Source organism: Anomalospiza imberbis, chromosome 28, assembly GCF_031753505.1.
Source record: "Anomalospiza imberbis isolate Cuckoo-Finch-1a 21T00152 chromosome 28, ASM3175350v1, whole genome shotgun sequence".
NCBI classification, from domain to species: Eukaryota; Metazoa; Chordata; class Aves; order Passeriformes; family Viduidae; genus Anomalospiza; species Anomalospiza imberbis.
In genome coordinates, this window is record NC_089708.1 from 489,028 (window position 1) to 508,393 (window position 19,366).

Genomic DNA, 19,366 nt, shown 5'->3' on the forward strand with positions numbered 1-19,366 from the left:
CAGGGAGAGCTGGAGTTGGTGTTTACATCATCCCAAACTGCAGCTCTCACCGTCTCCTGCTCATTTCCTGGGGTTACCAGGAGGGCAATTAAATATGATAATAAGCAGAGCAGCTGCAGCAGAGCTGCTGGTGCTCCCTGCCGGGCTGGGGAAGGGGCACATGCAGCTGGGTGCCCGCTGCATTCCATGGGGACACAGCATGGAGGGTCCCCGGGGTGCTGCCCTGGCTGGCGCCCAGCAGAAACCACGGAGGCTGGTGGGACAGGGCTGCCTGAGTGCTGGAGCCCAGCAGGAAGATTCAGCTCCTCTCTGCTCTTCCTGGTAAGCTATCCGCTCCATGTGGGCAATCTGGGAGATGGGCATACCCCAAAACTGACCTCAGCACCCCACAGGTCCCACCAAGCACTGGGGGGTCCTGCAGGACCAGAGCACCCCCCAGCTGGGACCCTGCCCAGGGGGTGCCTGCAGCCCCCCCAGCTCTGCCCAGCACCAAGGTCTCTGCTTAGGCGGGAAATGGCTCCAGGGCAGTGGAGGAGCTGAAGGTGCTGCCCTCAGGAGCTCCTGAGTGGGTGGGGTGTGTTGGGCATCAGTGGCTGCTGAGTGCTTGGCCTCCAGCATGTTTGGCTCTCACAGCACCCTTTGTCTTCTCTCCTTGCCTTCCTCGTTCTCTCCTTTTAAAGCCCTCGGACTGTGCAGGGCCGGGACAATCTCCTGGCCCCAGCCCAGGCTGTGGCTGCTCTGCCAGCGCTGAGCTGGGCTTTGTCCCCGTGCCAGCCGTGGCAGGAACCTCCTGTGCCATTCCACCTCGGCGCAGGTCCCACGGCTCCGAGCACGGCTCAGCGGGTGCGTGGGGAGCAATCCCCCAGCCTGGGGGCCATGGCTGCCCCTAGCCCCCTCAGCTGCCCTCTGTCCCCCGTGTCCCACCCAGATGTGGGGTCAGCAGGACCCCAGGGTCCAGCCCCAGCCTACCCGGCCCCCCACAGCCGAGCAGAGCCAGAGCCAGGTGTGTGCAGCTGGGGCACACAGCCCCCCCAAACCCCTGCTGTCCTGGGCCCTGCCCGCACCATGCAGGCACCATGAGGAGAAGCAGGCTGGGCAGTGGGATGGGACCATCCCTGGGGACACCTTGGGGACATTGCCACCTGCACCCCATTCTCCTCCATGCAAGGTTCGACAACGGAGCCCTTGTCCCATAGGACTTTAGGCTGGGATAAAGCTCCATCTCCTTTGTTAGACGTTTATAGCAGAGGCAGAAGGGCTGCAGGAATGTGGCGCTGGGATCCGGGAGCTGTAAATCCCAGCCTTTGTTGTGCTTGGGCCGCACTACATCACTGCTTTTCCCTCTGAATACTAATCTCCTCCAAAAGTGCTGACCGGGGCATCTTTCCGCAGCAGCTTTCTGGGGAAGAGGCTGACGCAAGGCCCAGGGCTGGCGCTGGCACAGGAGCATCATCCAGCAGAAATCCCCGGCTGCGGGCAAAGCGCTGCCCCGGCACGGGGTGGGACGGACACGGGCGCCACGACACCCGGCTCCGGGCTGGAGCAGAGTGTGAGGATGCCCAGGGGAAGGATAAACAGCCGAGGAGCTGGCTCTCCAGGCTGAGGGGAGACGGGAAGGTGTTTGGCACCGGCGTGGCTGGAAAAGCTCTCCCCACGCCAAAGCACACACGGCCTTGGATCTCGGCAGCGTTTCATTTGCCCAGTGCTGCAGAACAGAATCCCGTGATTTATGGGGCTCCACGGGGGTCGTTTCCTCCCCTCGCTCGGAAGGTCATGCAGCAGAATTGCTGCCTCTCCCTGCTGTGTGCCTGCAGGGTACTGCGTCCTGGGAAGTGCCTGGGGTCCCCACATGCCAGCAGAGGTGAGACATGGGCATGTCCCCAGGAGCCCTGCGGCAGCAGTGACCCGTGAGGCTGGGGAAGGAAGGCAGTTTTGATCTGAAAATGGGTTTGTTCAGGGGTGTGTAAAGGGTTCATCCCCCTCTGCCTGCTCCAGGGCCGGCTCCCCTGGGAGGAGGGAGGCTTTGCCACAGCCTGTGCTCACTTCAGGCTGACCACGGGTGTGGGGCTGGTGGTCACCGCGGGACATCCAAGGAAGAGCGAGTCCAAGCTTCCAGACCTTTCTAAATTGAAAACACAGGAGGCAAATGGATACATGAGCCCTCGCACAGACACCAGTGTGACGTGGTCGTGGTGGTGCACGGCTGGAGGATGGAGACGTGGGAGGCACCAGAGCCCACCCAGAGCTCGCCCACGCAGGGCGGTGCCCAGGTGATGCCCGGGCTCCCCGCCAGCCCCTTTTCACTCTCCATCTGTGAAACCTCTCAGCAGAGGAATGTGCTGCTCCCTCGGCAGCCGGCGCTGCTGGCTCTGCCTTCATCCCGCCCAGGACACCCGCCAGCCTCCTCCTCTCCCTCCGCCCGGAGCAGGGGCTGCCCGGCAGGAGCTCCCCGAGGGGGAGAGCCCTCGGAGCCGGCACAGGTGGGTGCTCGGATGGAGCAGGGAGCTCTCCGGGCCGCTGGAGGCCGGCTGGCAAATGAAGGAGCCGTTCGTTACCTGATCACTTCACCCCAAACCTCCCCGGGCTTCCAAAGGCTGCCAGAGAAATCCAGCCGCGTTTGGGAGTGGAGCAGTGACGGGCGGGAACACCAGGCGGGAGGAGATGCCTTCCCTCATTACGGCGCTAAGAGGCAGCAGTGACTCCACAGCAAGGTGTTATTTTATTGAAATAACATTTGTTCCCATCTATTAGACACAGATCTGGCACTGCGGGTGGGATGAACAAGGAGAGGCTCAGGTACAGAGCTAAGGACACAGGACACCTGACAGCTGGCTCTGTGTTGCTGCAGGAGCCTGAGGCCTCGGGTTTAAAGTGCTGCTCACACCTGAACTTGGAGAACTGGCTTTCAGTCAGCTTGTTCTAAAGCCTGTCTGACCTCTGGAAGAGACATTTAATTCCTATTTAGCACCAAATCTAATTTTACAGTAAGTATAAATATACATATTTAAAATCCATAATGTGAGTAATTTCTCAGCATTTACATAGGACAGAGTAAAAAATTTAACAAATGCTAAAAACAGCTTTTCAGTATCCTCTGGGAGTCTGGCAAAAACTGAGTCATCACTGGAGTGTGTGAGGAGTCACTTTGCAAGTATTGGAGAGCACTTGGTGTGTAGTTTGAGCCTGGTGAGGATTAACCAAAGCTCCACGCTTGGGAGAGGTGTGCAGGTCCCGGGTTGCTCCCTCTCCTGACCCAGAGGGATCCTGAAAGTGCAAGTCTGCTTCTGTCACAGTGTGTGGCACCTGCACAGCTCCCACTGGGGAAGCAAACACTCGCAGGTGGAGGCTGTTCCTGTCACTGCTCTGCTCCTGTCCAGCAAGGCCTGAAGTCCTTCTGCTCAGTCCTGCCACAGCACAGTGCTGCTCCCTCCCTCCCTGTGGTCACCCTCCTCAGTAAAACTGTGGCCACGTGGGTCGTTGTGGGCTGGTCCCTGGCTAAATCACCCTAATCAGGACTAAGAGCCTGAGCTGTGACACTCAGGACAAGCTGCTGGCCCTGGGTGTGTGGGGATGCTCCTGCAGAGGACTTCACGCTGCAGAACAGGCTTTGCTGGACCCCAGCCCAGCTTGTTCTGTGCACAGGCCATTCTAACATGAAAAGCTGCCTTTGCTAAGCACAAACACCTGCTCAGGAACAGCACAGACAGCAGCACCATTATTAACATATTTACACCATAAGTTAAAAGTAGCAGGGCAAGGATGCAGCACAAAAGAGATGTCTGAGGCCATCCGGACAGCAGTGGCCTAGTTGCTAGCAAGCTTGGGACATAGAGAGAGGCCCCTGAGGGCTACTGCCTCCTTGTGTAGAGCAGCCTCCTGGGCAATCCCTGTTCCCTTTGCAGGAGGTGTGGAGATGGAAGCTGCTTCCTCCCAGTGCTGGCTCCAGGTCAGGCTCCGTTGGCACCAGCCTTGCTGCTCTGGGATGCTTCCATTTTGGTCTAGGGACAAAAGAAAAGGGCAGATTTTAGGCAGTACAAGTGTGTCTTGAAATTCAAATTATTTTCTGAAGGTGTCTTCCCATTTAGCATAGAAAGCTGCTCTGGAGAGTAACAGCTGATGAGGAGCAAAGTTCTTCAGGTTAAAGGAGATAGGAGTCTGTCTGGACTCCCAAACTTGCCTTAAGCAGCATGTGCACACAAGCACCTAAATTGAAATCAAATATTCACAGAAAGAAAATGGGCAAAACAAAGATAATCACTGCAGAAATATTTTTACAGATACAAAGTGGCTCTTACCCAGGTGACTCCAAGGGAAGGCTGGTCTGTCCTAGTGGCCCAAGGCAGATTATTAAGGAAGAGTACAAGGATATACCAGTAATTCCCCCCAGTCTGACTGCTCTCTGCCATCTGTGGTATCTTTGTATTGAACAGCCCTCAGTGCAGTTCTCATCCAGTTTCTCCAGCTGCTCCCTGAACTCAGCAGTGTTCACAGCATCCTGTACTAAGAACTTCCTCGGTTTGGCTGCAAGATGTGTGAAGAACAATCTCCTTTGGGAAGTGTAAGAACTCTGACAAGCTCACCTCTCGTGGGGGAGGCTTCACCGACGCTTCAGAGAATGGCAATTTCTCTGTTGGCTGGGACGCAAATTCTTCATTCTTTAAGGAAAAAGCAGCTGTAAGTCACAGAACTCTCTCGGAAAGGCCTGAACCCCCCAGGCCCTTCTCCCTTCTGACAAGGCTGTTCCCTGCTCACTCTGTGAAAGCTGTGCTGGTATTTCCATTGTTTCCCCAGCACAGTTTAACTATGTGGAAATATTTCTGGCAGTTGATACAATATTCTTTGATTCCTGCTGCTGCTTTTATCAGCTGGGATTAATCTAAGGAGTTCACTGTAGTGTGATGTTGAGAACCATATGCTCTGGCTTTCTTACTCTAGATATTTTGGCTCATTTTGTCCTGGAAAACTGAACCCAAATTCAGTAAGAAGGCTAAAAACAAGTCCTCCTTAACTGGCTTCTCTGAGCTGAACGTACCTGGCCTGAGGCCTGAAGCAATTCAGGTTGAGTCCTCCCTGGCAGGGAGCCAGTACCATGGTACTGAATAACCAGCTGCTCCCAGCACAGCACCACTTGTGCCACAGCAGATCCCTGCTCCCTTCCCGTGCCTCTCAAATCAGAACATGCAGCTGTGAGGCTCTTGGGGGGAAAACACCCACACAGTGCAAGAACAGACGCTGCTCATGCTCTGTGCCATGGTGTCAAACTTTGGTTTTGTCCAGCTTTGGAAAGGTTTGGTTACACTCAATTCCCAACAATGTCAGCACATGTTTTCCTGCTTGCAGACTGCTGTTTCTAACCTTTCTTCCCTGTACAACAGGGGCAGGATCCAGGAGGGTCTCCCGACCTTCAAGCACAGGTGTCATCACTCCAGCAGCTTCACCTCTCTGCAGAAGAACAGAGTCATAACTTCAGTCCACTTGTAGGATCAGAAAACAAGATTCTGTCACAGTCCTTCATTTTTATAATGTATAAAGGTTGAGCTATTAACCTAAGAGCTTTATTGAAACCACTCACCTTGTTCTGTGGAATGGGAACAGATTGTGGCTTTAGGTCTATTAAGTACAAGGCCCGGGAAAGCAGGAGGAGAGAAGAGGGAACGTTCTCCTTTAAATGCAGATCCAGCCACTGTTGGAAGAAAACAGAAGGAAAAAATGCTTCATATTGGCTCTATGTGAGCATTTATTAATACAACACTCTGTCCTTAAAGCAATCTTGAGTTTGGATAATACAGTTTTAAGATACCAGAATGAGAAGAAATAGGTCTGAAGAGTTAGGAATACCCCCCACTTCACCTTGCTCCTATCTGGCCTTGGTTCTATTTCTATACCTATTTCTCTTTAGTCTAGGACATAATCTGGATCCTTCATGCCTTACAGCTCAGCTCTGCGGGTGAGGATCCAGCCTGAAACTCAGCTGTGCCTGTTCTACCTGAGCACTGCCTGGAACCTGGCCACACCAGCCCTGGCCAGGGCACACTCACCTGCCCCAGCTGCTCCTTCAGCTGCTCCTCAGAGAGCCCCAGTGACCGCATCCCTCTGGCCCTGCAGGCGCTCTGCAGCTCCGGCACGCTCAGCCCGCTGACCCCTTCCTTGGCAATCATCTGGAATGAACAGACACGTTCCCATCCGGGCTCAGGGTAAGCCAAGGCCCTCTTGCGCCTGAAGGGACTTCTGGAGGTCCCCAGTCCAATCTCCTGTTCAAAATTGCTCAGCATTTTCCATTTGTGCTTTGAACCTCTTTAGGGATGGGGATTTCACAGCCTTCAGACAAACTGTTCCACTGTTTACCCACTCACTGATTTTAATTGTTTTCCTTATCAAGCTGAAATTACCCTTGCTGCAACTTATGGCCACTACCTGCTGTCCTTCCACTCTGCACGTATAAGTCTGGTTCCAATTTCCAAATAACCCCACTGCACATTGAAAAACATCCCTTTTTCATAAGCCAGCACCACTCCAAAACTAAATGTTCTAGTGACAATATCTGCAGCGCCACCTCCGTTGGAGCTCCCCAAAGACTGCAAGGGTGCAGGGAGGTGAACTCCCACTCTGTTTTCTTCTGGGATCTCTCCTGGGGAGGATCTGACTCCCATCAATCCCAAACTCCCGCGCTGTCAGGGTGTGCGGGCAGTGCAAGCAGCAGGCAGCTCCTGGGTGCTGCTGCAGACCCACCTCGTCGTCGGCCTTGATGCTGCGCAGCCGCAGCAGCAGCTGGAAGCGCAGCAGGTTGTTGGTGCCCAGGGGCTGCAGCTCCAGCAGCTTGCACAGGGCCACCAGCTGCGGCCGCTCCAGGTGCTCCAGGGTCAGCTCGTCCTCGAAGAGCTTGGAGAAGCGCACGATCTCCTGCGTGCTGGGCTGCCGGCCGCTGGGAGGGAGCTGAGCAAAGGCACAAACAGGGTGATCCTGAGCGGGATCACCGGCTGGGAGCCTCCTCCCCCTTCCCCTTCCCCACAGGGGAGGTCCTGGCCCTGCTGGAGACAGCACGATACAGTTAAAAGTCGCAGTGAAACTGTTACTGAGCAGGCACTGGCCGTTCCACAAGGTGAAAGGTGCACCCTCCAGGATGGGAATTCCTGTGAGCAGGGCTGGCAGCAGGCTCGTCAGGGAGGCAGCCTGACAGCTGCTCTGTCTCCACAATCCCGGCACAAATCCCGTGCTCTCTGCCCCAGCCAGCAGCTCTAAAGGTGTGTCTGTGCCATGGCTGCCATCCTACCTCGTGCAGGTAAAAGGAGAATTGTTTCCCTTGTCCTGTGTCTGCCTTGTTCCTTTTGGCCATCTCTGCAATGGTCTCCCGCAGGAACTTTGCTAACTCCAGCTTTGCGTTCAACTTCTTCTTCTGCTTTTCTTCCTTCATTTGGGAAATACAAAGTTATAAATCAGAAAATGGCATTGCTGTGCACATTCCTTCTGATCCCTGTCTGCAGCACAGCCTTCCAACTGTCTCGCTCAGCTCAGGAACAAGCTGGGAATGTCTCAGGCAGGGGGTGAGGCTGATCCTCACTGGCAGCAGCAAGCAGGGAACAGCAGCCCTGCACAGGTGTTCTGAGGAGCTGGGACACTCCACAGCCTCACAGAGGACACAAACCTTTTTGGAGTCCGTCTCAAACGTCGAGGGCAGCATTTCAGGGAAGAGCTTCAGGAACACAGGTAACAGGAACTCCATGAAGGGGACAATGACAAACACCAGGAAGGGAACCAGGCGGAAGAGATCTGCACAAGTTCTCAGCAGCTGTATGGAGAAAAGCACAGCAGGGATTACCCAGAGATCATCACTCAGCCAGACACACAAAGTGTGTCCAAAGAAGGGGTTAAGCCTCTTAGTGCATCACTTTATCCAGGTGTTGTGGCACTTACCCTTCTCCTCTCCCTCCTGGTGAGCACCTGCCCGTGAAGCAGCCTCCACACCATCCTGGCAGCCACCTTGGTGTCAATCCAGAGCAGGTGCAATCCATTGTAGTAATGCTTCAGCTCATCCACGGCTCTCTGTCGCAAGGACTTCCTTCCCGCAGGAAGGATCTGCTTGCCCAGAGTTTTAGCAGGTTTAGCTCCCTGGTTCCTGGGGTTCCCGCGGGGCAGGGATTCACCTGGGAGCTGCTGCCGGGGGCTGCTGGAGGTGTGCAAGGTGTGGGCAGGTGAGCGAGGCAAGGCAGCGCCCAGGCAGGCACGGCGTGGCCAGGGCTGGCTTTTGGAGTCTCTGGAGCTCCAGGTTAACTGGGGATCCACCAGCTGGACAAGAGCAACGGCTGGAGAGCACAGAGGGCTGCAGCGCGCCAGGAGAGGGGAGCCCCTGAAACTGGAGAGGTGTTTCAGTAAGAACAGTGCAGGAGAGCGCAGTGCCGAGGCATCCCACCCGAACCTCCTCAGCACCGAATGAGCCTCGTGCAATCGGTCTGCGCCGAGAGCCGGCTCCGCCAGCAACGGCTGAAATAGCGAGAACCCGTGCTGAGCCAGCAGCTCATCTCCGGGGGGTTGGCAGGCGCCGCAGCGTCTCTCGGAAGCCGCTTTAGCAGGGAGTAAGAGCAGGGATAAAAGCTGCAAACCCCCGCAAGGGCCCGCGCGGAGCGAGCCCGGGCTCACCTGGCCCTGGCCGCGGCCAGGAGCGCGCTACAGCCGCACGCAGCCATGGCTGGGCCGGGCGCGGCCGGCCCTCACCCCCGGCAGCGGCGGGGGGCGGCGGCGGCTCCGGCGGGCGCCGGTGGGCGCCGGGGCCCGGCCGGCCCCATCCCCGAGCGCTGCCGGGCGCGTCGGGGGCGGCCCGGGGGCTCCGACGCCGCCCCTCTCCGGTCCCTGTGCTCGTGCCAGTCCCGGCGATACCGATGCCGATGCCAGTCCCGGTGTCCCGATCACCCGGTCCCGGTCCCGGTCCCGGTCCCGGTCCCGGTCCCGCCCACCGCCGGCCGCACTCCTCCTGCCCTTCCCACCCGTCCCGTCGTGCCCCGCGCGAGCCGCTCGGACCCGTCGCCGCTCTGTGGTGCCTGCGCCGTGACGCCATCGCGCCGCGCCACGCCTGCTCGACGTCAGCCAATCAGAAGCCAGAATCGCGGTCCCGCTGGAGGTCCGCCCAATGGGAGCGGAGTGGGGCGGGGCCTGGCCCGAGGAGCCCGCGGGAAGAGCCGCTGATTGGGTGCGAGAACGGCAGCGGCGCGTGGGCTGTGACGTCACGTGCCGGCGCGTGACGCCATCGCGACATGGGGGAGTTGCGCATGACGTCACGTGCACGGCGGGCGCTCGGGACCGGCCCGCGGGGCTGCGAAGCCTCCGGCGGGGCCGCACCGGTGCCCGCCCGGGGCCTGCCCGCCGCTCCCGGCACGGGGCCTCCAAGCGCAGCCAGGAGCCTCCCGCCACGTCCGGCCTGGCCTCGGCCACGAGCAGGGATCGGGGCAGGCGCGGCTCCCCGCAGCAGCTGCGCCGCGCCTGCCCCCGCTCGCAGGGAGGAGCCGCTGCCGGTGTCCTCCAGCCGTTCCCTGGGCTGGCACTGCAGGCCCTGTCAGCAGTGCCCGGACACACACAGGGCGCCTGCGGAGCGGCTCTGTGCCTGAGGGAACAGAGGGAGAGACAAGCCCTGACGTGTGTGACACAAACGCTCCGCTCCCGTGTGTGTGCGTTCTCAGCAGGTGACAGGTGACCTGAGCCCTTGACATTTTTAAGGTCCCTTCCAACCCGAGCCATTCTGACATTCCATGAAATACTGCCTGGTTTTCAGAGACTAGAAGAGAAAAAGCTTTTCATTGCCCTAGTGAATAAAGGGTCCGGAACCCTTTGGCTAATGGTTGCCCAAACAGTTGAACAGTGTTTTAAAAAGTAGAAGATAAAATGGGGTAGATGGGTGAAAAAGGGGACAGAGCTCTGGAGTCTGCTGCCAGAGCTCCCAGTACGAAACTGGGCTTTGAACACGTTTAGATTATGTCTGAAAGAGCTTTTCCTGTGGGAATCAGGGACACAGATGAGTGTCCTCTCCGGTTCCCGAGGAGACTCATCTGTGGATGTTCCTGCGCTGTGTACGGGCCTTTAGGAAGGTCCCTAACGTGAGGCAGAGTCACTTTTGAAATTTCCTTTCTTACAGCTCTTCCCAGCCCAGCCTCTCGCCGCTCTTGTCCGAGGAGCGCAGAAGGGGACACAAATGTCGCCGGTGCTCGCTTGTCCGCGGGTCGCCCCGGGGGTCACGCCGCCGCCACCCCCGGCCGAACTACATCTCCCGTGGTGCCTCGCGGCGGGCACCGCCCGAGCGGCCAATGGGCGACGGCGGCGCGTGCGCGCGCGGCTGCGCAGTGCGGCGGCGACGGGGGGCGGGCGGGGGCGGAGGCGCTCGGCGGGGCCGCACCGGCACAGCCGCTCCAGCGCCGCCGCCGCCAGCGCCTCCCTCGGCCGCCGAGCCGCCGGACCCGCCGGGCCCCGCCAGCGCCTCCCTCGGCCGCGGCGGGCGCTGGGGGCGGGCGGCCTCCCGGGGCGGAGCCGGCGCCAGCGGCGGGGGCGCGGAAATCGAGGCCGGGGCTCCGTCGCGGCCTTGCTGGTGCTGCGGGAGGAGGAGGCGGAGGCCCCGCGTCGCCCCCGCCGCCGCCTTTGTCTGCGCGGGGCCGGGCGGACGCGGTGGGGCCGTGAGAATGGAACTGACTGAAGGTGAGCGCGGGGCCGCGGCGGCCCCGGGGCGGAGGGGCCGCGGCCGCCATGTTGCTGCGGGAGCTGCGGCGGCACCGGGGCGGCGGGGCCGGGCCCCGGGCAGAGCCCGGCCAGGGCAGAGCCCGGCCAGGGCAGGCCCTGGGGACGGCCGGGCCCGGCGCCGTGCCGCGGGACCCCCGCGCTCCCCGCTCCGGCCCCGCGGCTCCCGCTGGGGCCGAGCCCCGATCTGCTGCGGCCGAGAAATTCGGGGTTTCACCGAGCGGAGCCGTCGGTGTCACCGAGCCGCGGCCTCCGCAGCTCGAGGAGAAGGGTTTTATTGCGCGCGGGAAGAGCTGGCATCAGCGAAGGGTTTGTTGTTGCTCTGGTGTTATTTTTTTGCGGTGCTGTTGCGTTGTGCTGCACTTTGTTGTGGTCTCGCTGTGCTTTCGTTTCGCTGTCGATACGCTCGGTCGTTTCTGTGCAATCTGTTGTTAAAGGTCTTCATGATGCCAGAGTTCTATAGATATATACAGATATACTGCCCGAAGGACAGTATTAAGTAGCCAGTAGTTATAGTTGGTGGGAAAACTGTAGCATGTTTTGATGGCTGTTCAAGTCTTTCCGTGACCTTTTGCAGAGATGCACAGTGAATGCTTTGGTAGATATATATATATATATTTTATTATTATTATTAATTATTTTTATGAACGGCTTGAAATTATTTTGCTCCAAAACCTGAGCATGTTCTTTATGAAGGTGCAGGGTAAGAGTGCAGCATGGTGGTCAAAGACTGTATGTTTTGTTTTAATACAAACATATTTTGCATTTTCCAGTTTCACGACTTTGCCTGAGTTTGAGGGGGTTTGTGTGAGACACATTGTGGTTCTTGCCCTGGCTGTGATATCTGAATTCTGGCTTCATAGCAGTATTATTAGCCCATAACTTTTCCTGAAGATCCAGAGGTTTTGCTCCATGTTTTCCATTTGAATCCCATGGCTCTCTAAACAAATGGGTCTCTGAGCTCCTTTTTCAGACAAACCCCTTTTCTCTGCCGTCCAAGTTGTTTCTTTCCACAGCACCGTGGGAAACTTCTTCCAAATGCCCTTATCAAGCCCAGTTACAGACGTGACTGTTTTTTCTGGCATTCAGAAACCAAATACAAAACACCTTTACAAAGGTGCTCAGGGAAGCAGCCTCACCTCATGCTTTAAAGTTTGTCAAGAGGCCTCTGATTCACCACTGGTGTCTGCCAGGAGGAACAGCTTAGTCCAGCTGGAGTCAGGAAAAATCCACAGGCTGCGGGTTTCCTGTTAAAGACTCAGGTGCAGGTGAAAGTTTGGCGTTGTCTTAACGTGGGCAAACAGAGCTTTGTCTGGGGGATTTGTTAAGGACGTGCAGAGGAGGATGGGACAAAGCAGATCGCACAGACTGGATGCAGGGATTAGTAGGAACAATTGTTTTATTTCTCTCTGCAGTTCAGACAGTTCTGACCCACCGGGATGATGTTCCAGGTGACAGAGGTGTCCCTCTGGGTCATGGTTAATGTCACTAGAAGCAGTGGGTGTGCTCAGCTCAGGGGAGGAGTGAGGTGCAGGGATGTGTGTGAACTGCAGGCTTAGGGTTTTGGGAGGTCAGGAGTGATTGCATCACTTCAGACACCCGGCCTGTCCAGCCAGGCAGCTCTGTCTGTCTGTCAAACACCTGCAGCAGGGAACAGCTCCTGAGAGCAGTTGCTGTGTTGGTTGGCTGCTTGAGGAGAGCAGCAGCAGTGCAGCTTGGATGCTTTGGGGTGAAACAGCACAGGAAATGGCAGTGAACATCTGTGGGGTAAGGAGGGGTCGGTAGGATGTGAGCAGAGGTTTGCATCTCTCTGGTTTAGTCTGTGTGGACAGGAACTGGGTGGTATTTGGACATAAAGATCTCCTGGAACTTCTGCTTTTGAGGGTGGTGACAGAAAGGCCAGCTCAGGGTGACGAGGCAGTGACACCGTTCTGAGCGCACACGGCTGACTCACAGCAGTGCTTCCAGCTCCCCTAGGAGCCAGCAGGCCAGCTCCTGCCTCCCAACACACACCTTCCATCCGGAAAACACCTCACCTCTGGCTGCACTAACCCTGGGTGGGCATTGTCGACAGAAAAGGGTGGGAAAAGGCTTGGGAAGCCTCTGTTTAAAATGTGTGTAGGCTGGACTTCATCAGTAGCTGTTGTGTTTCTCCCTGCTGTGGCCACAGCCAGTCTCAGCCAAACCTACAGAACTCCCTGACTGGGAATAAGAAAAGCTGTTACCACACAGGATTGGAGTTGTTTGATAATCTGAGGTCAGTTGTTATTTAGTCCAATGCAGCATGGAAGCAAGGTTTGAGAACTTCAAGTTGTGTTTTCTGAGAGAAAAGTTGAAAAATGCTCATGCTAAAACTGGTTTTAGATAAGTGCAATTGTTGGTAAAAAGGTGAACCTGGAGGATCCATAATCTCTGCAAAACCTTCCCCTCACTGAGCACTCACTCTTGGAGTGGAACTGATTTTTTGAGTTATGCTCAGTTGAGCTGAGAAGCTTGGGATGGGAATTGAAACTAACAGTGTTCACTTAAGGAAGAGCTCTACTAGGCTGACTTGCCTTCTTCTGTGCTGCTTATATTTTTCCATTTACCTTTTCCTCTGTTACTTTGAATTGTAACTCTCCCATGGACGACAGGAAAATATTTACTGAAGGTGTGTTGAGTCTCAGCATTTGTAAATGGCCCTGTGTCCCTGTCTGTCCTGGGAAAGGACTAGAACAGAATGGGGGACTCTCACCTTCAAAGAGGAAACTCTCTCATTAGGAAATTCAGTTGCACTTTTGAAAGTGCTAATTTGAAATTATTTCATTGTTGATTTCAAGTTGTTTGCAGCCGCTGTGAAGTGTCCATTTCCTATAAACTTTGAAGTGATGAAACTGTTTCTTTATCTGTTGATCTCCAGTGTTGTATCAGTGCAGGGTCTGTTATGGGTCATGTTTGGAAGCCAAACTGTACAGTTCACAGGAGGCCGACACAGTGGGTTCATAGAGTAATCACTGGCATAGTGAGAAGAACTTATTCTGGAATACTTTTCTGCAAGATCAGCTGGAAATCCCGTTGCCCTGTGGTCTGGGTGGTGTTGCTGAGTGGCAAGGGCAGCTCTCTGTGGTGACAGTGGGGTGTTCTTCACATTAATGCTTAGGAGGGACATACACAAAGTGGTCCTTCCTTGGGTTTGGATGTTGAGATTCCTGTGTGCTCATTGTGTCCTGTTTTTGTGGGTCACTCCAGGGCCTGTCCTCTCACTGTAATCCTGCCCAGGTGCCACTTCACTGGGCAGCATGTGGGGCCTGATCACTGGTGCAGAATTTTGGGCAAAGAGAGTGGGAAAGTCTGGGTGTGTTAACAGTGCTGGCAGTGAGAGACTGGGCAGGAAGGAGCTGGCAGTGATGTCAGTGCTGTGGGGGACAGAGAACAGCCTCGGTGCTTTGGGGCTGCTGGGGCAGTTGCTGGAGCCCTGACCCTGGTTCTCAGCCTGCACCGAGTTCCTGAGGAACCAGTTTGGGATGGGGTGTCCCAGCTGTGCAGCACAGGCTGGCACCCAGGCTGAGTGACTCAGGTGAGCTCCAGAACGAATGAAAAGGAAACAAATCATAACTCTGTGCTTTAACTGGTAGCTCCTAAATCCAGTGTACATGCAGTGATTTGAAATTCATTAGTCCACACTTCTGTCATACAACAAAACAAAGCACAAGGGCAGCCACCTCTGCAGAGCCTGTGGGAGCTGCATTGGCAGCTGGGACTGTGTCCTCCCAGCTGTGGATGTTCCTGAAGTACTGCCACAGCTTCCCAAGAGTATTTTGTAAGTGTTCAGAAGAAAAGATTGAACCTGGTTTTAGTAGAAATAAAACCCAGCTTGGTGTGAGAATCTGTTTGCTGTTTGGCTTGGCAGATGGAAAGTAACAATTCAGTGGTAAATAGTACAAGCAGTCCCACTTCCTCTTCCCAGAACAGGGGTGGGTTGGGGTTTTTGACCTTGCTGTGCCATCCCAGTGCTGCTCCTCAGATCTGCTGTCTCTGACACTGCCACTTGTGTTGGTTTGCTGGCTGATGTGCGGAGCTGTGGAGGAGGGGATGGTTTCATGGCCCCGAGGTTTAAAAGTTCCTTCAATGAGAAAATTCTGCTGCAGAGCCTTGTGCTGTTCTTGCCCCGAATTGCTTAATTACAGTGACAAATGTGCCCGAGTCAATCTCACAGGACAGTGAAGATGAGGACAAACATCAGTTTAATCTAAGTGTGAAGATCATTGAGAAACATCACCCCAAAACATCCAGCACAAATCTGACTGAGTTCTTGTTCCTGTTGGAACTTCAGTTACTTTTTGCAGTCTTAGAGGAGGGAAGTTCTCAGAGTTAGGAGAGCTGTTAGGTAAGGTATTGAGATGCATGGCTTTGGGAGGGTGAGAATCACATGTGGGCAGGGTTTAGTGGAGGTTTCCTTTAGAAGAAGTGTCTGTGGGATGCATTAATATCATTTCTAACCCAGACCAAAAGGGCACAGTAACCCTCCTGTGTGCCCACACAGGCAGAACAAATACCACGGGGCCGTGTTTGCTTTGGAAGGGCTGAGCTAACCTTGTGGGAAGCAAACTGGTGTTTCTTACCTGCAGGTCAGGTCACTGTGTGTTGCTTCTTGTTGAACATTGAGCTGCTTACATGAATGCCAAAGCCTTCTCTGAGCCTGCAGTTGAGTTTTGGAAGTCTAACTTTGAGTCTGATTGTGGTGTCTTAATATGCACTGGAAAGTTGAAGGTGTGGAATCTTGTTCAGTGAGTAACTTCTGGGTTTGGGGGTCTGTTGATGCTGAGGCTCAGAGTCATGCAGTGCTTAATATAAAAATAAGGTGTGAGGGGCGGGAGAATAACTCTCCTCATACAGCTGCTGGGAGCCAGTGCAGGCAGACTGTACCCTGCTCTTCTGGGGAGGGCAGAGGTTGGGAAGCTCCATCTGAGGCTGCTGCAGGGTGCTGGTTTCCCAGTGGCCAGGGTGGAATGACCCTCTTGTTTTCATTGTGCTGTTCTTCAGAGCATCCTGTGGCTTGCCCAAAGGCTGCTCGTGTCTCGAATTTTGGCAAGGAGGTGAGGAGGAGAGGAGGTTTCTTTGGTGTTCCTGGCTTGTGCAGTTTGCAGTGACTGTGTCAGGACAACGTGGTATCCCTTATCTGCTGCAGGGTGAAATGCTGTCCAGCTGCTTTGAGCTGGAATAACCCTTCCTAGGGCATGACTAGGAAGGGTGTAAAGAGTGCTGGGGAGTTTGGCGCCGTTACTCTGACTTTGTAATACTTGGGCTTATAGTTCTTAAGCACTCATAGGTGCTTCTGATATTTTTTGAAATGTCTTGGAAAAGAAGAAATTTGCCATATGAAAGACATGTCAGTAGTCCTTTGTAAAGGCTCAGTAACACCAGTCCTCTCTAAATCCACGTGAGGGTGTCTGCTGAATAGAGAGAGGGAAATTGTTCTTGAGATCCCTTTGTTCCTCAACTGTTTAATTTGCTTAATTACTGTTTTTTAATTTACACTGACTTCTTATTTCCCTTCCCCTGCCTCTAGGCCCTATGAGAAAAAGGGAAAGCTAAGGATGCTGGAGCAGAACAATGGATTTCTCTTTCTCTTTCATGCAAGGGATCATGGGAAACACAATTCAGCAACCACCTCAACTCATTGACTCGGCCAACATCCGCCAAGAGGAGGCCTTTGATGGCAGCAGTGACATTGCCGAGGATGGGGGCCGGACGCCGTACGAGGCCGCGCTGCAGCAAGGCTTCCAGTACCCCACGCCCACGGCAGAGGAGCTGCCCCCCCTCACCAACGGGTACCCCCCGGCCATCAGCATGTACGAGCCCCAGGGCAAATACCAGGCGTACGCTCAGTATCCCAACGGCTCGGCCAACGGCTTCGGGACAGTCAGGAACTTCAGCCCCCCGGAGTACTACCAGATGGAGAACTCCAGCGCGAGGCCGCACGAAGTTCTGGAGAAACCTTCCCCTCCCCAGCCGCCACCTCCGCCACCACCTTCAGCTCCACAAGTGGGGATTCCAAAGAAGACTGGCTCACCAGAGATCAAACTCAAAATAACCAAAACTATCCAGAACGGCAGGGAATTGTTTGAGTCCTCCCTGTGTGGGGACCTGTTGAATGAAGTCCAAGCGAGGGAGTACGCTAAGGCAAAACATGAAGGGAGGAAAGAGAAAAGGAAAAAAAGTAGCAAGCATGACTCTTCCCGATCGGAAGAGCGCAAGTCACACAAAATTCCAAAATTAGAACCAGAGGAGCAAAATGTAAGTGGAATGGTAATTCAGCCATCTGTACACCTGGTATTGTTGATGGAGAGCGTGTCCAGCAGGGTTTGTCCTTGTTCTGGCTGTGTGCACGCTGAGTCACCAGGCCTTAGTTACTCGTCAGAGCCTCAGGATGAGGTTGCCAGGAGCTGTGTCAGTAGGTAACACAATGTTGGTTTAAAGGCTCATATGAAAAACAAATTTTAGAAAAGGTTATATATTGGTTTTTAAATACTATTTAGTGTTATAGCATGTTTAGAGTTTGCTACGCTCTGGCCAATGTTGAAGATGAAACTTTTGACCAAAGTTCACACATTCCTAAAGTTGCCTCTCAAAAGAGTACCAGATTGTTGAGTGGAAAGTGAGGTTACTTGGGTTATTCAGCAGTGAAGCATTAATTAATCTTGTACCATATTGTCCATATCCAGAGGATGTACATCAGGTGGTGTTAACTGAGATTCTGGGAAGTGAAGACCCAGATTACCTTGGTGCCCTCTCATTCTTTTTCTTTCAGTTTCATAAGCCACTCCAGTACTTCTGTTTCCTTTTCCCGTGCTTGTTCCTGCCACCTCTGTGGTGCTGGTTTCTGCCTCTCCCGGTTTGAGGGAATGGGTGGCAGAGGGGCTGGTAAGTGCCAGGAATGGGGAAGTTGCCGTATCTGGCAAGGACAGAAATTGCCCAGCACAGGCTGGGCTGTTACAGAACATAGCTGAATTTGTTGTCGGGCCTGTGAAAGCCCTTGGTGCTTGCTGTTCTCAGGGAGAAGAGCCTGTCCTGCAGGCACCAGCTCTGATCTGGTAGAGTGGGTTCTGTGCTGCAGGGAGGTGCTGTTGGGGCCCCAGTGAGGTGGCTGTAGGAGCTGCTGTGTCCTGCTGGCACTCCCTGAGCAGCATCTCTCTTGCACTGTACCTGCTTTCTGGCCAGACTCCATCACCCTCACATCAGGCTGCCAGTTTGTTTCCCCTCTTACCAGTGACTCCTGTTCTACTCATGGAGCTTCAGCTGTGCCTGTCCCTCTGGCTCTGTTACCTGCTTACCATGAGAATGAAATCATCTGTCTTTCACAGACTGAACTAAAACCTTGCATCTTGAATTCCAAGCTCCTAGTCATGTGTGTCATCCAGAGTTCACCAGAAATCTTGGTCTTGCTATTATCTTCTGTGTTGCTTTCATTTCCCTTTCTAAAGGTGGTGTTGCAATAAATGTTTCGTGTTATTTACCCAGCCCTGTTTCAGACATGGCCTGCTCTGACAGGAGCAGGATTTTTTGTGCAGGATTTTGACTCTCCGTATGAGTTTGCCAGGGCAGTCTCAGGTCCGTTGTCCCATCATTTTGCTTTCCACTGCACAATTTCATCTTCATGTACACGTTTGTCATTTTCGGTGTTAATGCTGTGAGACTTGTGCCTTGGGATCATCTTTGTAGGAACAAACAACTCTTGGTACAACTATGGCTCTTTTATAGTTTTAGACTCAACAAGGCTGTGGCAAGTCAGATGGTCACCAGTTGTTCCTTATTCTGATGCTGTAATCTCAAAGGAAATTCACTGACTGTGAGGGGATGCCCATACTGGAGAGGCTGATTTAAAATGGAAATGTTGTGAAAACACTGGTGAACGTCAAGCTCCGAATCCTTGTTTTAAGAATCAGCCTCTCTGCTCAGTAGTTTTGTTCTGTGAGGAGCTGGAGGTTTGCAGCCTGTGAACCCAGCTCAACTCTCCTGGCAGAGGGGAGGTTACCCTAACTCCCTGTAGCTGAAGAAGGGCAGGAGTCAGTGCTGTGCTTCCTGCTGTGCAGGGAGGAAGAATTTCTGCCCAGCAAATAGCAATGTGATTAGTCTTAAATGGTGGTTGTGTACAGACAGCTCCAGATGAGACACTGGGCTGTGCCACCCCTGACCTGAGCTGCTCTGTCCCTTTCCTTGTGTCCCTGGTTCTCTGGAACACACAGCATGGACTGATGTGGGGTCTGTGCTTGGAGTGGCCTGGCAATAACAGGGTTTGTCAGCACTAGTAGTTCCTCAGTGCTTGTGTGTGACGACTCCTTCTGCCGCTCTTTGAGTCCTTTGACATCCCTGCTGCAGGAAAAGCAAGTGTGTGGCATGTGTCTCCTGAGGTAGTTCCCAGCCCACCTTGCCTCAGCCCCTGTCCCCTCACACCCGCTGGCATGGCCACCCCACCTCAGTGTCAGCTTCTGGTCGGGGCTGATTCTGCTCTGTGTTGTGGACTTCTGGTCCTCCAAATATATTTGTCAGCTCTATGCAATTTAACATTGATTTTACAATTACCATGTTGTATATGTAGCATAATTTATGTACTGCAGTTCTTGCAAATAAGTGGTGTACAGTGAGACTCACCACATTGCTGTGGATATCCTCA

At 54.4% G+C, this 19,366-nt stretch overlaps 2 protein-coding genes across 6 annotated transcripts in view; one reads left to right on the forward strand and one right to left on the reverse strand.

The window, feature by feature from the left end:
- Nucleotides 1-2,696: 2,696 nt before the first annotated feature.
- LETM2 (leucine zipper and EF-hand containing transmembrane protein 2) lies at nucleotides 2,697-8,770 on the reverse strand. Its single transcript, XM_068174656.1, has 10 exons — nucleotides 8,635-8,770; nucleotides 7,912-8,350; nucleotides 7,643-7,786; nucleotides 7,271-7,405; nucleotides 6,730-6,933; nucleotides 6,039-6,158; nucleotides 5,573-5,683; nucleotides 5,356-5,442; nucleotides 4,581-4,655; nucleotides 2,697-3,998 (listed from the first exon to the last, which is right to left on the reverse strand). The coding sequence occupies exons 1-10, from the start codon at nucleotides 8,679-8,681 to the stop codon at nucleotides 3,948-3,950; spliced, it is 1,413 nt and encodes a 470-aa protein (XP_068030757.1). The 5' UTR covers nucleotides 8,682-8,770; the 3' UTR covers nucleotides 2,697-3,947.
- Nucleotides 8,771-10,345: 1,575 nt separating this feature from the next.
- Nucleotides 10,346-19,366, forward strand: part of NSD3 (nuclear receptor binding SET domain protein 3) — a 36,547-nt gene continuing 27,526 nt past the window's right edge. For 4 of the 5 annotated variants that reach the window (XR_010993921.1, XM_068174637.1, XM_068174639.1 and 1 more), the window contains exons 1-2: nucleotides 10,346-10,674; nucleotides 16,262-16,989. Coding sequence is in view for 3 of the 5 variants with exons in the window: in XM_068174637.1 (XP_068030738.1) it covers nucleotides 16,306-16,989 (684 nt within the window). In the remaining 2 variants the exon portion in view is untranslated. The remainder of the gene's footprint in view (nucleotides 10,675-16,261; nucleotides 16,990-19,366) is intronic. The other variant, XM_068174640.1, reaches the window with a different exon arrangement.

Bases quoted from the DNA above. Each gene is read 5' to 3' on its own strand.
- LETM2 (XM_068174656.1), bottom strand. From the start codon at position 8,681: ATGGCTGCGTGCGGCTGTAGCGCGCTCCTGGCCGCGGCCAGGGCCAG. The intron at 7,406-7,642 runs GTTTGTGTCCTC...TCCCAAATGAAG, and splicing joins TTGAGACGGACTCCAAAAAG to GAAGAAAAGCAGAAGAAGAA. The intron at 5,443-5,572 runs GTGAGTGGTTTC...GTTCTTCTGCAG, and splicing joins TTCCCATTCCACAGAACAAG to AGAGGTGAAGCTGCTGGAGT.